The 13,513-nt window shown below is 41.2% G+C and overlaps 1 protein-coding gene and 1 non-coding gene across 3 annotated transcripts in view; one reads left to right on the top strand and one right to left on the bottom strand.

Moving 5' to 3' along the window:
- ccdc24 (coiled-coil domain containing 24) overlaps positions 1-11,665 on the top strand; it is a 94,541-nt gene extending 82,876 nt beyond the window's left edge. For both annotated transcript variants that reach the window (XM_060829870.1, XM_060829869.1), the window contains 2 exons: positions 2,597-2,711; positions 10,805-11,665. In XM_060829870.1, coding sequence (XP_060685853.1) covers positions 2,597-2,711; positions 10,805-11,510 — 821 coding nt within the window. In that variant the 3' untranslated portion in view covers positions 11,511-11,665. The remainder of the gene's footprint in view (positions 1-2,596; positions 2,712-10,804) is intronic.
- A 1,480-nt stretch (positions 11,666-13,145) lies between these two features.
- trnai-aau (transfer RNA isoleucine (anticodon AAU)) lies at positions 13,146-13,219 on the bottom strand. Its single transcript has one exon. It is a non-coding gene; the product is annotated as a tRNA-Ile (tRNA).
- Positions 13,220-13,513: the final 294 nt, after the last annotated feature.

Raw genomic sequence — 13,513 nt, 5'->3', positions numbered from 1 at the left:
CACAAGGAGTCGATAGAGGGGAGTGGGCAAAATCTTGGCCGATGGAAAATAATAAAAAATGTGAGGTTACACACTTTGGCAGGAAGAAAAGAAGTCCTGAATGTTTTTTAATTATTATATTGTCGGAAAGATTGCTGAAAGATGCAGCACAGAGAGATTTTGGCGTCCTCATACATGATTCACAAAAGACTAGCATCCAAATACAGTAAGTAATAGGCAAGGCAAATAAAGTGTTGGCCTTTATTCCAAAGGGAATGTACAAATTAGACCATGGCTGGAATACCATAAAGTGTTCTGGTTCTGTATATAAGAAAAGATATACTAAGGTTCACTTGGTTGATGTTTGGGTATGGAAGATTTTTATTTGAGGAGAGTTGAGTAGATTAGATTAGATTCCCTACAGTATGGAAATAGGCTCTTCGGCCCAACAAGTCCACACCGACCCTCCAAAGAGTAACCCATCCAGATCCGTTTCCCCCTGACTCATGAACCTAACACTATGGGCAATTTAGCATGGCCAATTCACCTGACCTGCACATCTTTGGTTCTGGATTAGTGGTGCTGGAAGAGCACAGCAGTTCAGACAGCATCCAAGGAGCAGCGAAATCGACGTTTCAGGCAAAAGCCCTTCATCAGGCACATCTTTTCATTGTGGGAGGCAACCCATGCAGACACAGGGAGAATGTGCAAACTCCACACAGACAGTTGCCCGAGGCGGGAATCGAACCTGGGTTCCTGGTGCTGTGAGGCAACAGTGCTAACCACTGAGTCACCATGTCGTACGTGTAGGTCGGGTTTATACTCGAGTCGAGAGCGGAGTGCTGGAAAAGTAGAGCAGGTTGGGCAGCATCGAAGGGGCAGGAGAATGGATGTTTCGGGCAAAAGCCCTTCATCAGGAATGTACTCGGAGTTTAAGAGAACTAACGGAGACCTTACTGAAGCACTACGATTATTCGGGTTCTTGCCAGTGTAAATGTGGAGAGGCTTTCCCCTTTTCGGAGAGTCTGAAACCAGAACGCATTATCTCAGAATAAGGAGTTATCCATTCAAGTCAGATTGGAGGATTTTCATTTCTCTCTGGATGATGAATCTGTGGAATTCTTTACTGCAGAGGGCCATCATGGTCACATTGATAACTATATTCAAGGTTGAGATAGACTGATTTTTAAATCAGTAAGGGAATAGAGGGTTATGGAGGAAAAAGGCAGGAAAATAGATTATAAGTAGGCTATTGCTGGAAAAAGCACAGCAGGTCAGGCAGCATCTGAGGAGCAGGAGAGTTGATCTTTCGGACAGGACCCTTCATCAGACTGCCTGACCTGCTTTGTTTTATCCAGGGCCTCACTCTACCCACTCTGACTCTCCAGCATCCGCTCACACTATCTCATAAGTTGATTAGATTCCCAACAGTATGGAAAACGGGCCATTCGGCCCAACAAGTCCACACCAATCCTCCGAAGATCCACCCAGATCCAAACCCCCACATTTACCCCTGACTAATGTACCTAACACAATTGGCAATTTAGCATGGCCACTTTACCTGACCTGCACATCTTTGGATTGTGGGAGGAAACCGGAGCACCCGGCAGAAACCCACACAGACACGGGGAGAATGTGCAAACTCTCCACAGACAGTCACCGAGGCTGGAATTGAACCCAGGTTCCTGGCACTGAGAGGCAGCAGTGCTAACCACTCAGACACCGTGTTGTCCCCACATTGGTTTGTCAGCAACTTTAAACTGTTTAATATAATGGAAACAAAGGTTTATGTGCAAATATTAATGTACAATGAATTGGTGAGGATATTCAGCAAACTGTATGTTTAACAATAACATTTAAAATCATATTCTCCTCTCCCTTTTCAACCTCACTTCTAAAAATTTATAAACTGTGAATATTTCTAGCTATGTTTGTGGATCTTTAAAATTATTAACCCCTTTACAAGTTTGCAACTATAACAGTTTCAGGTAATTGCCTTGTAGTATTAGTAGCTGAAAATGTGTTGCTGGTTAAAGTGCAGCAGGTCAGGCAGCATCCAAGGAACAGGAAATTCGACGTTTCGGGCATAAGCCCTTCATCAGGAATGTAGTATTAGTAAGAATGCTAAATCAAAGTAGAGTGTTATTCAATGGCAGGTGGTTCTCCTTTTTGACTTCACACGCTGAAAACTATACAAATATGAGAAGTTTGAATGTTGAAGAAGCGAAGAATTAGTAAAACAAAATCAGCTGATTTAATTCACGGTTTGCTTTCTATATACGAGAAGAAGCCCCAGTTTCATTTATCTATGCCCTTTTTTAAACCCTATTTTATTAAGATTTGTAACGAGTTGCTAAAAAATATTGATGACTTCAATTTTAAGTCATTTATTGTAATGGGAGATTATTTTCCCTCAAATTCAAAAATCATTTAATCATTGTCTGATATGTTCCAAACACAATTCTCTACTCACCTAATGCATATTCTTTTTGGGATAAACAGTAAACATTTTATTTCCCTCATCTGCTAAGTTCTCATCCTTTCCATTTTGTAACTCATGTCCATTTGTTTGAAAGGTACAGTAAATAGTCTTAAAAGCTTTTGTTTTCATCCTTAGAGTTGAAAGATGAACGGAAAATTCTGGAACGTGACCTGCAGCAGGCACCATCAATACAAAGTCTATTACAGGTTCACAAACCACCTGGGTGCAGGTCCTCAAAAAGATCCTGCAGGTAACATGTATTCAGAGCAGTTTCTTCCTCCTCAGATCATAGGTGAGCAGGGAGGCTCTGGTATTTTACACCTAAAGTATTTTGCTTGTTTGAGGGCTCTGTTCAGCAGATTATTAAATCAATTTAAGGATCCCTAAACTAACAAATGTATCATTCTACTCTTATCTACTCATTAAACTCGCCTAATGCAAACAAATTATTAAACTCTTCCACATTCATAAACCAACATTTACATGTCCTAGTTCAAAATTCAAATTAAAAAATAAACTGCAATTAAAATTATGCACTTAGATTGTAATTACCCATCCTAATTGCCCTGGATAAGGTGAAGGTAAATTGTTTTCTTGAACTGCGGCAGCTGTTGAGTTTTCAGGACACACTGTGCTGTTAGAGAGAGGTCCAGGAAATTGGGCCCATTGGCAATGAAGAACCATGAAATAGTTCCAAATCACGGTGGTATGTGTCTTGAGGTGAAATAAAAGTGATTGTGTTCCCATGCATCTGCTGCCATGCTCTTTTAAATGATCGAGGTTGCAGGTTTTTGAAATGAAGTTGGAGGAGCTTTGGTGAGTTACTGCTGTACATTTTGTAAATGATACATACTACTGCCACTTGTCGTCAGTTGTGAAGGGGCTTAATGTTGAAAGTGTGGGTGGGGTGGTAATTGGGCTGTTTTGTCCAGGCTTCCCGTTTTTAAGCATGTTAGTAGCTTGGTGGTTAGCATAGTGTTGTGGATGTTGTCTACATAGGTGGCCAGAAACTATTGATGAGGATTTGTGCAAAAGATAATTAGCGAAGATAGACTGCAAAGAGTATAGGCCAAACTTGTGATGGGTACATGATTGGTTAGAAGACAAGAGAAAGAAAAAGTAAGGATTAAAGGGTTCATTCTCTAGCAGAATATGATAAGTGGTGAGGCCCAGGGATCTGTAATGGAGCCTCAGTTTAACTTCCTGATATTTTTAAAGCTAGATAAATGAATATGGACCAAAAGTGGGAAAGTGTAAGGTCATGCGCCTAGATAGAAAGAATAGAGACTATTTTCTAAATGGGGAGAAAATTCAGAAGTCTGAAGTGCAAGAGACTTGGGAATTCTAGTCCAGGATTTTCTCAAGGTAAACTTGCAAGTTGAGTCAGTAGATAGGAAGGCAAGTGCAATGATTGCATTTATTTCGAGAGGACTTGAGTATAAAGGCAGGGATGTACTCCTGAGGATCTATAATGTTCTGATCAGGCCACACTTAGAGTATTGTGCACAGTTTTGGGCCACATTTCTTAGGGAGGATGTACTAGCCCTGGAGCGTGTTCGGAGGAGGTTCACGAGAATGGTCCCAGAATGAACAGCTTAACAAATGAGGAACGTTTGAGAACTCTGGGTCTATACTCGACAGAGTTCAGAACGATGAAGGGGGAATCGATTGAAACTTACAGAATATTCAATGGCCTGGACAGAGTGGCTGTTGGGAAGATGTTTCCATTGGTAGGAGAGACTAGGACCTGAGGGCATACCGTTAGACTAAAGGGAAGACATTTTAGAACAGAGATAAGGTGAAACCTCTTCAGCCAGCAAGTGGTGAATATATGGAAAAGTCACTGCCTCAGAAGATTGTGGGGGCCAGGTCATTGAGTATATTTTAAGACTGAGATAGATAGGTTCTTGTTTGTAAAGGGGTTACAGGGAGAAAGTGTAAGAATGGAGTTGAGAAACTAATCAGCCATGATTGTATGGCGGAGCAGATTTGATGGGCTGAATGGCCTAATTCCTGCTGCTATGTCTTAAGGTGAAACAAAAAGTGCTGAAGATCAGTGGGACAGATAGCATCCATGGAGAGAAAGCAAGCTAACGATTTGAGTCTGGATGACTCTTCTTCAGATCTGAAGTGAAGTGTGGAGGGGACAGCATTTATGCAACAGTGAGGGAGGTGGTGTAGGGAAGGTGGAGTGCTGGGGGAGAACAGAAGTGAATACTTCAGATTTAGTGGTCAGAATTGTACATCTGAGTTTATGGATAGTGCTAAGTTAGGAACAGGATGTTCTGTAGATAAAATCAAGAAGTTGCAAAGGGACATAGCAGACTGATCCAGTAGGCAAAAAGTGTAACAGCTGGAATTCACTGTAGGCATATGAGGACTTTCACTTTCGATCTAATATAGAAAAAATGGTAATTGCTTCTGAGAAATCTGGATCTATAGAGGAATAAAACAAAAAAATTGTTTCTTCATCCAATTATTGAAACACTCATGCATGAAACAAAATGTAATCAAAAATACTATTGCAGTGTTGATTTTAATTTTAAAGATTGAAATTCAAAGGTGAAATTATATTCAGTTGCATGTGACCTTAGTAAGACTCCATCTGGAGCAAGGTGTTAGGAACTTGTGGGGGGAGGGGTAGGGGGTGGAGGGAAGGGTTAATGGGCCTTAAGAAGAGAAATTGAGAGCAGGATGCATGAATTTGATTTTCGTTGTCCTAACCTAATTGAGATGTTGCAAACAATGAAGTATTTAATAGGGTGAATGTAAGTAAACAATTTCCTTTTGTAACCAAAGGAATCGTGACAAAACATTATTATTATCTTGAGAGTAGACCTCTGCCATTTTGGAGTGAAATCAGGAAATATTTATTCACACAAAGGGTAGCAAAAACCTATTCTTGAAAACAGATGCTGGAATAACTGACATTTTCAAACTTAAGGTTGATAGATTTTTGTAAGGATAAGATATCAAGATGGGGCAAGTGAAGTTAAATTGCAAGTCAGCTGTAATCTGCTAGAACGCTGAAACAGGTTGATTGCTGTCTTCCTATAATCACAAGGATAGACTCCCCAAACTCCTCCACCTCGGTCTGCTTTATTGCCAAACTTTAATGATTTTTCAGAACATGCACAAAAATGAAACAATTTTATGAATTCCATTAGTAATTTGACTTGGTCAATCAAATTGTACCACAAGGAAAAAATATCATTCACAAATTATTTTAGAGTTGCTCTGCTATTAAAAATGCAGTAAACAGGACTGAATCTGCTCCTGATTTGTGGGAATAAGGTAAATGGTAATGACAATGACAACTTGCTTGTTAGTATTGCCTTTAAAATAAAGGCCTAGACTTTTCTTTCACATTAACAGCAAAAGCTGAGAGGATATTGAAAATGGGGAGGGAGGGGGAGTGGGGTGGTTGTGTAGAGGAGAACTGGGTACTGTTAGCTGAAGGGCAGTCCCAAAAAAACTTCTAAAGCCTGCTTTAAATGTGATGACAGGATTCTAAAGTTTGTGATAGAGTGTTGCAAAAGTTTGAAAATGTGGTAAATCACTCAAAAAAGCAAGTATCTGTCCTTGCACTGAAAACACTCCTTGGGTGCGTTTCAGCTTGTGCTTTACCATTGACTTGCTTTGTGGAAATTTTTGCCGCTTGTCTCAACACTAGGTTCAACTGCAGGAAGAAGCAGCAGCTTACACTGCGGCCTGCTGACAATGTCATTGAGCAGCAGCAAATTAATAGAAGGTCCCAAGGCACTTTTTCAGTGCTAGAAAACAATTGACATTTAGTCCCATTGAGTGAAGTTACAGCAAGTGGCCAGATGCTGTAGAAAGTTGTGTTTGTGTCATAGATTGCCATGTACAAGACAGGAGTGTGGCGGAATACTTTCCACTCATTTGGATGGATGCAGCTCCAACAATTCTCAGTAAGACCGGCATCATCCAGGACAAAGCAGCACAATTGATTGTGAAGGTTGTTTAGGGAGCATTTGCTGATAGTGCTGGACAGGTTTGTCCCACTGAGGCAAGGAGGGGTTGGTAGATTGAAAGAACCGTGCATAACAAGGGATGCGGAACATCTCAGCAAGAGGAAGAAGGAAGCTTACTTAAGGTTGAGGAGACAAAGATCACACTGGGCTCTGGAGGGTTACAAGGTGGCCAGGAAAGAAATGAAGAATGGACTTAGAGCTAGAAGGAGCATGAGAAAGTTTTTTAGCAGTTCGGATGAAGAAAAATTAAAAGGCATCCTACACTCGGGTGAGGAGCAAGAAGGTGGCCAGAGTGAGAATAGGGTCGGTCAAGGACAATGGAGGGAACTTATGCCTGGAGTTGGAGAAGGTAGGAGAGGTCCTTATTGAATACTTTGCTTCAGTATTCACGACTGAGAGGGACCTTGACATTTTGTGAGGACAGCATGAAACATATTGAGATGCTCAAATAGGTTGATGTTAAGTGCTGAAAATTTTGAGAAACCTAGGGATAGATAAGTCCCCTGGTCCAGATAGGATATGCCGAAGGTTACTACAGGAAGTGAGGGGAAAGATTAATGCGCGTATGGCGATGATCTTTGCGCCCTCACTGTCCAATGGAGTAGTGCCAGATGATTGGAGGGTGGCAATTGTCATTTCCTTGTTCAAGAAAGAGAATAGGGATTATCCTGGGAACTACAGACCAATTGTCTTACATTTGTGGTGGGCAAATTATTGGACAGGATTTATGATTACTTGGAAAACTATATAGGTTGATTAGAGAGAGTCAGTATGGCTTTGTGAGAGACAGTCTTGCCTCAAGCCTTATTGAATTCTTTGAGGATGTGACAAAACATATTGATGAAGGTAGAGCAGTAGATGTGATGTATATAGATTTTTAGCAAGATATTTAATCAGCTTCCCCCATGGTAAGTTCATTCAGAAAGTAAGGAGGCATGGGATACAGAGAAATCTGGCTGTCTAGACACAGAATTGGCTGGCCCATAGAAGACAGAGGGTGGTCGTATATGAAAAGTATTCAGCCTGGAGCTTGGTGACCAGTGGTGTTCCACAGGGATCGGTTCTGGGACTTCTGCTCTTTGTGATTTTTATAAATGACTTGGATGAAGAAGTAGAAGGGTGGGTTAGTAAGTTTGCCAATGACACGAAGGTTGGTGGAGTGGTGGATGGTGTGTAGGGCTCTTATAGGTTGGAATGGGACATTGACAGGATGCAGAGCTGGGCTGGCAAGTGGCAGATGGAGTTCAACCTGAAAAAGCGTGAAGTGATTCATTTTGAAAGGTTGAATATGAATGCAGAATACAGAGTTTAAGGTTGGATTGTGGAGGAACATGGGGATTTTGAGATTCATGTCCATAGACCCCTCAAAGTTGCCAACCCAAGTTGATAGTTGTTTAGAAGGCATATGGTGTGTTGGCTTTCATTAGCAATGGGGTTTTGTTTGAGCCGCAAAGTTATGTTGCAGCTCTGTAAAGCCCTGGTTGAACCACATTTGGAATATTGTGTTCAGTTCCAAACACCTCATTATAGGAAGGATGTGGAAGTTTTTGAAATGGTGCAGTGTAGATTTACCAGAATGATGTGGGTTGGAAGGCATGTCTTATGAAGAAAGCCTGAGGGAGCTAGGGCTTTTCTCATTGGAGCAAAGAAGGATAAAAGGTGACTTGATGAAGGTGTATAAGATGATGAGAGGCATAGATGGAGTGGATAAGACAGAGACTTTTCCGCAGAGTGGAAATGGTTATGACGAGGGGGCATAATTTTAAGGTGATTGGAGAAAGGTTTTAGGGGAGATGCCAGAGATCGGTTCTTTACACAGTGGTGGATGCTTGGAATGCACTGCCAGCAGTGGTAGTACAGTCAGATACATTAGGGACACTTAAGCAATTCTTGGATAGGTGCATGGAAGATAGCACAACTGAACTGTATGTAGGTTAGTTTGATTTTAGAGTATAATCAAAGGTCAGCACAACATCGAGTGCCGAAGGGCCTGTACTGTGCTGTACTATTCAATGTTCTAATTCATCGAGCACCTACCCATTCATTCCCTCCAGCAGTATTGCACAGTAACAGTGTGTACCATTTACAAGGTGCACTGCAGCAACTTGACAAGGTTCTTTCAACAACATCTTTAAGTCCACAATTTTTATCACCTTGAAAAGGGCTATAGATGGAGTACATCACTGTCTGCAAGTCCCATTCTAAACCACACATACCATCCTGACTCAGAGCCACATTATTGCTGCGTCATTATCACTTGCTGGTACGTCCTCCATCATAACCAAGTGTACTTAAATCACATGGACTACAGTGGTTAAAGAAAGCTGACTGCCACCTTCTCAAACACAATAAGGGACAGACAATAGCATCTTTTGCCTGTACCCCCCACAATGACGAAGCTTTTGTGGCAGGGGCTATCAAATTTTTTGGGACCACTTCAATATTCTGAGGAAATATTAGAGCAGGTACCAATACTCCAATTCTCTTGGTGCACGTTGTGACCTTGCCAGGACCTCCGAGATCTCCTTCACATTAAGATTTAGACCATACCTATCAGCTGTCTCTTCTACTTTCCTCTCTTCCACTATCCCATCAGGACAAGCTGCCTCTAAGGTTGCCTCCTGTCCTAATATCGAACTTGTATCTTACCCTAGCTTATCTTCAAACTTCTCTCATGTATTTCTGAATTAATTATGTCCATGTAATCCACTCCTTGATCCTTTACTTTTCCTGATCCCTGTGTGAGCTGATATCATTAGTAGTTGTTGTTCCTTGGGTACTGTCTTACATTTAATTTTGCTAATGTCACCCAGCTCTTCAAAAATACCTCTTGCTCCAACTGTCCTGTAAACCTCAAATTCGGCTCCAATGCTGTTTTCCTTTCCAAAGTCTTTGAACACACCAATACCTCCCAATTCCATGTTCATGTTTCCCAAAGTTCTATGTTTGATATTTACAAACTGCCCCTCAGTGACATCCTTTGAGAAAACAGCATTTGTTTTTTTCATGTACACACTATCAGCAGCCAGCTCGGTCACACCACTCCTTATACTCATTCATTGTTGCTAAATTATCACGTTGCTTGTCTGACAGCTGGATCAGCAGAAATGACTTCCAATTAAATATTGCAAAGACACAAGCAATTGTGTTCGACTTTGTCCATAAACACTTTCACTGCCTCCTGACTCCTGGCAACTGTCTGAGCCTGAACCTGATCCCGAAAAGAGATTTGGATCATATATCAGCACCATTGTTAAGACCACCCATTTTCATCTTTGGAGCATCAACATTTTCCACATCAGACTCAATCTATATGCTGCTTAAAACCCTCCTGCTTTTGTTACCACTGGACTTTATTATGGATGGTTAGCTCCCACGTACCATCCATAAAACTGTAGCTATCTAATCTTTGCTGCCTGTGCCTGTGATTCCCATCTGTTTGCTTACCACCCCTGTGTTAACTCATCCACACTGAACTGGCCAAGCAACATCTCAAATCTCGATATTTAAATTCCTTCTTAGTTTTCAAATCCTTTCATAATCTCACACTTCCTTATCACTAATCTCCCCACAGACCCATAACCCTCTTCTTGTCACTGAGAGGTGGTGTGAGAGGTATGATTCACAGTGTTGCTGAGTAGGTAATTGAGTTAGGAGGATTGTTTGATCGCACCTTCTGTCATGTTGTTGATGGTTGCAAGTAAACTGATGATACAGTTAATTGACTGGATTAGGTTTGTCCTGTTTATGTGAATAAAACACATCCAGTTAATTTGCCATATTGTCAGGTTCGACACCAGTGTTTGTAGCTGTACTGGAACAGTTTGACAGGGGCATGGGTAGTTTTAGTCTTCAGTACTGCTGCTGAAATGTTATCAGTGTCTGTAGGTTTTTTTGTATCTAGTGCCTTCAGCCTTCCTTGATGTGAGGTAAGGTGAATGGAATTCATTGGCATCTAGGATGGTGGGAATCTCAGGAGATTATGGTGTAACTGGCTGTTTGGAGGTACATGTGAATAACTCTCCAGAATGATTATCCTTTCATTTTGTTTCCTTTCACAGGAGGGATAAGGCTGACCTCTGCTTTCTGTCTCAGCATGATGATATAACTGAGATCAGTAACTTAGTAAGTGAGCAGTTGCAGCTGTGCAACTGAGTTATCAGCCTGCAGAGCTTTTGTGGAACTTTGGTGCACTGTACCAGAATATTGTCCTGAACATGGCTACTACTACCATTCTCCTATGTCTTGCACTACTTACATGAAAGAAAGACTGCCTCGAGTGTTATTATAGCAGAGTTTAATGTACCATCACATTCCACATAAAGCATTTTATTTTTGTTTGATGTAGAAACATATCGAGGTGGAGCAACACAGCAGCCAATACATCAGAAGAAACTCAATACTCCATATTGGCAGCTGACCTGTCAGAAGCTGATCTAGAACAGAAAATAAAAAATCACAGTATTTCGACCAAAGGTGAATCCAGTTCCAATGGAACTGGGAACTTAAAAACCCTTGCTGCACCCTCACACAGGACGTCTTTTAGGGCAGTGGACTTATCATTGCCTAGTTACCACGATGAGCGAGCTTCAGCAAGCTGTCCTACATCAGAAAATACATGTGCTCCTCATCCTCAGTCTAACATGAAAGGCCAGAGTAAAGTTCAACTACATCTAATGGGTGATGTGTCAGGACCATTTGATAAGCGAGAAATTGAGTCTACACATGATAGAACTTGCATTGAAGGATCGCTACTTTTACAAGCTGATGTTCAGAAGTCATTGGCGTATTCAGAATCTCCTAATAACTTCGCTGTTTGGCAGCAGTCAGTTTCTTCCTCCATCCAAACAGATAGTCATTACACCACAGAAAGTAAGAGGACTTTGTCATCAAATTTGAGAAACTCTGTTGAGGTATTATCTTCAATACCTAAACAGGATGGTCATGTTCTTATTCCATCGCCACCTTCGGGTGAAAAGCCCATTGGTGCTCAACCCAGGAACATGCACAGAGTGAGAAGAGCCCGAGTAGACAGCTTGGCTGGCAGTGCCTGAACAGTGAATCCAGCCTGAATGTTCCAGTGAGCTGGCCTCCGTTTTGAAGTTTGGATTAATTTGGGTTGATCTAAATTGATTAAAGAATAAATGCTCAAGTTCCCACTGTTTTGATAGTTTACTTCCACTGTGCTACCTCATTTTTACTTTAAGATGTGTGCTAAATAAAATAAAAATAAACTAGATACCAAAGATGTTTGCTTTCTTTGCATTAACTAAGTTATTTTAATGTTGAGAGCTTTTTTAGGAAGCAGATGTACATTTGATATTATCCAAAATGCCCTTAAAGCATTTTTTTTGCTAAGTGTGGACTGGCATCGACGTTATTGTAAATAAAATTGGGTACGATTTAAAATTGGCTATCAATTCACCAATGTCCACTTTATTTATTGCCTGGATCAAAATGATTCCTTTGGGTTGTAGCTATCTACATGGTGCCATCTCCCAGTACCTGCGGGGGTTACATTCCAGGACCTACTGCAGAAGCCTGAAGCCGCAGATAGGAGTGAACCTATTCATTTAAATGGGAAATGTCCTTTCCTGGCAGCCTCCTGCCAGGTGCTGGAGCATTCCCTACAATATACTCAGACTGTGATAAACCATGGAAAACCATTCCGCGATTGCAAGGGTCACCCTGTTTACAGTGTGGACTCTGAGCAATAGATGGCACTGTAGAGCAGATTAATTTTTTTCCCAGCTCATACAATCAGGCAATTGGAAAAAGTGGGAGATAAAAAAGTGAGGAAATTCTAACTGAAAATATTGTTCCATTTATGTAAAATTTAGCTCCTATGAGCCTCTGTGTGGGTCATTTTCTTTTGGAGTCCTCTGTGCTTCTTATCTTCTCTAGCTCTGCAAAAATGTAAAAGTAAGGTGGCCATTTATTTCCATTTTGTGTCCACTGCTACACACTGACGAGTACAGGAATAATAAGATAGGACCAGTGAATGCATGTCTGGAGGGAATGCTTTAGATTCTTGCTGCATGGCCATCTGTTCAGGGGCAGGAGGGACCTGTACAAAGTGGAAATATGCATTTTAATATAGCTGGGATCAGTATCTTTCTGTGAAATCTAAATGGTTAGCGTTCCCTTTCTCTTTATTAATTTATCCCCCCATCCTGACTCTTCTATTTTGATTACTTATGGAAGAGTACCTCCTCGACACCAATTCATGTTTCCCTTCAAATTATGTTTAAAGCCTAAATTCTGAGTTCTGGACAAAATTCCATTCAGCCAGTTTTGGGTTCTCTCCATTTACCCCAATGCTATTTTTATTTTGCAACCTGCTACTCATTCTGTAAGCTTGCTCCTGACTCCCAAATTCAGCATTTCTCATCTGATCTGTAACATCCTCACTCTTTCCATCAAGCATTTTCTGGACTACTAATAATGTTTTGCAGTTAGTCACTGTTCAGTCCTCATGCTCCGTTTGCACTATTGACAGCTGAGTTCTCCATTTGGATTTCTATTGTATCTATGTGACTGAGCACTATTAACTAAAATAAAATCCTCCTGTCACATGTACCTGGACCTTGGCATTCATTCTGGAGTAATCTCTAACTAATCCAATGTAATGTTTTCTTTAAGCATGACTTACCTTGACACAGCACAGCTGACGAGACGAGCGCCGCACATGGTCAGTGTGGGGATTGAACCCGCGACCTTGGCGTTATTAGCACCACGCTCTAACCAGCTGAGCTAACCGACCGCCAAAAGCATGACTTCCAGTATTTGCCCAATTGTGCATCTCCACTGACCCTTTTGTGATTTTTCCCAATCCTTTTCACATTTGTAGGTATGTAACCCCTGACCGAGGACAGACTCAGGAGGCAAGCAGGATTCAGGCATGTGACAGATTTTATTCCTAGTCAAGCAATCACCAGTACATGCGAGATTCCTTGAATCTTGCCTTGACACTAGAACCTAGTTATTGAGTCATAGAGATGTAGAGCACAGAAAAAAAACCCCTTTAGTCCAACTCATCTATGTCAACCAGATACCC

This window comes from Hemiscyllium ocellatum, chromosome 9 (assembly GCF_020745735.1).
Source record: "Hemiscyllium ocellatum isolate sHemOce1 chromosome 9, sHemOce1.pat.X.cur, whole genome shotgun sequence".
NCBI lineage: Eukaryota > Metazoa > Chordata > Chondrichthyes > Orectolobiformes > Hemiscylliidae > Hemiscyllium > Hemiscyllium ocellatum.
The sequence above is the reverse complement of the archived record's forward strand: the minus strand, read 5'-3'. Positions and strand labels throughout refer to the sequence as shown.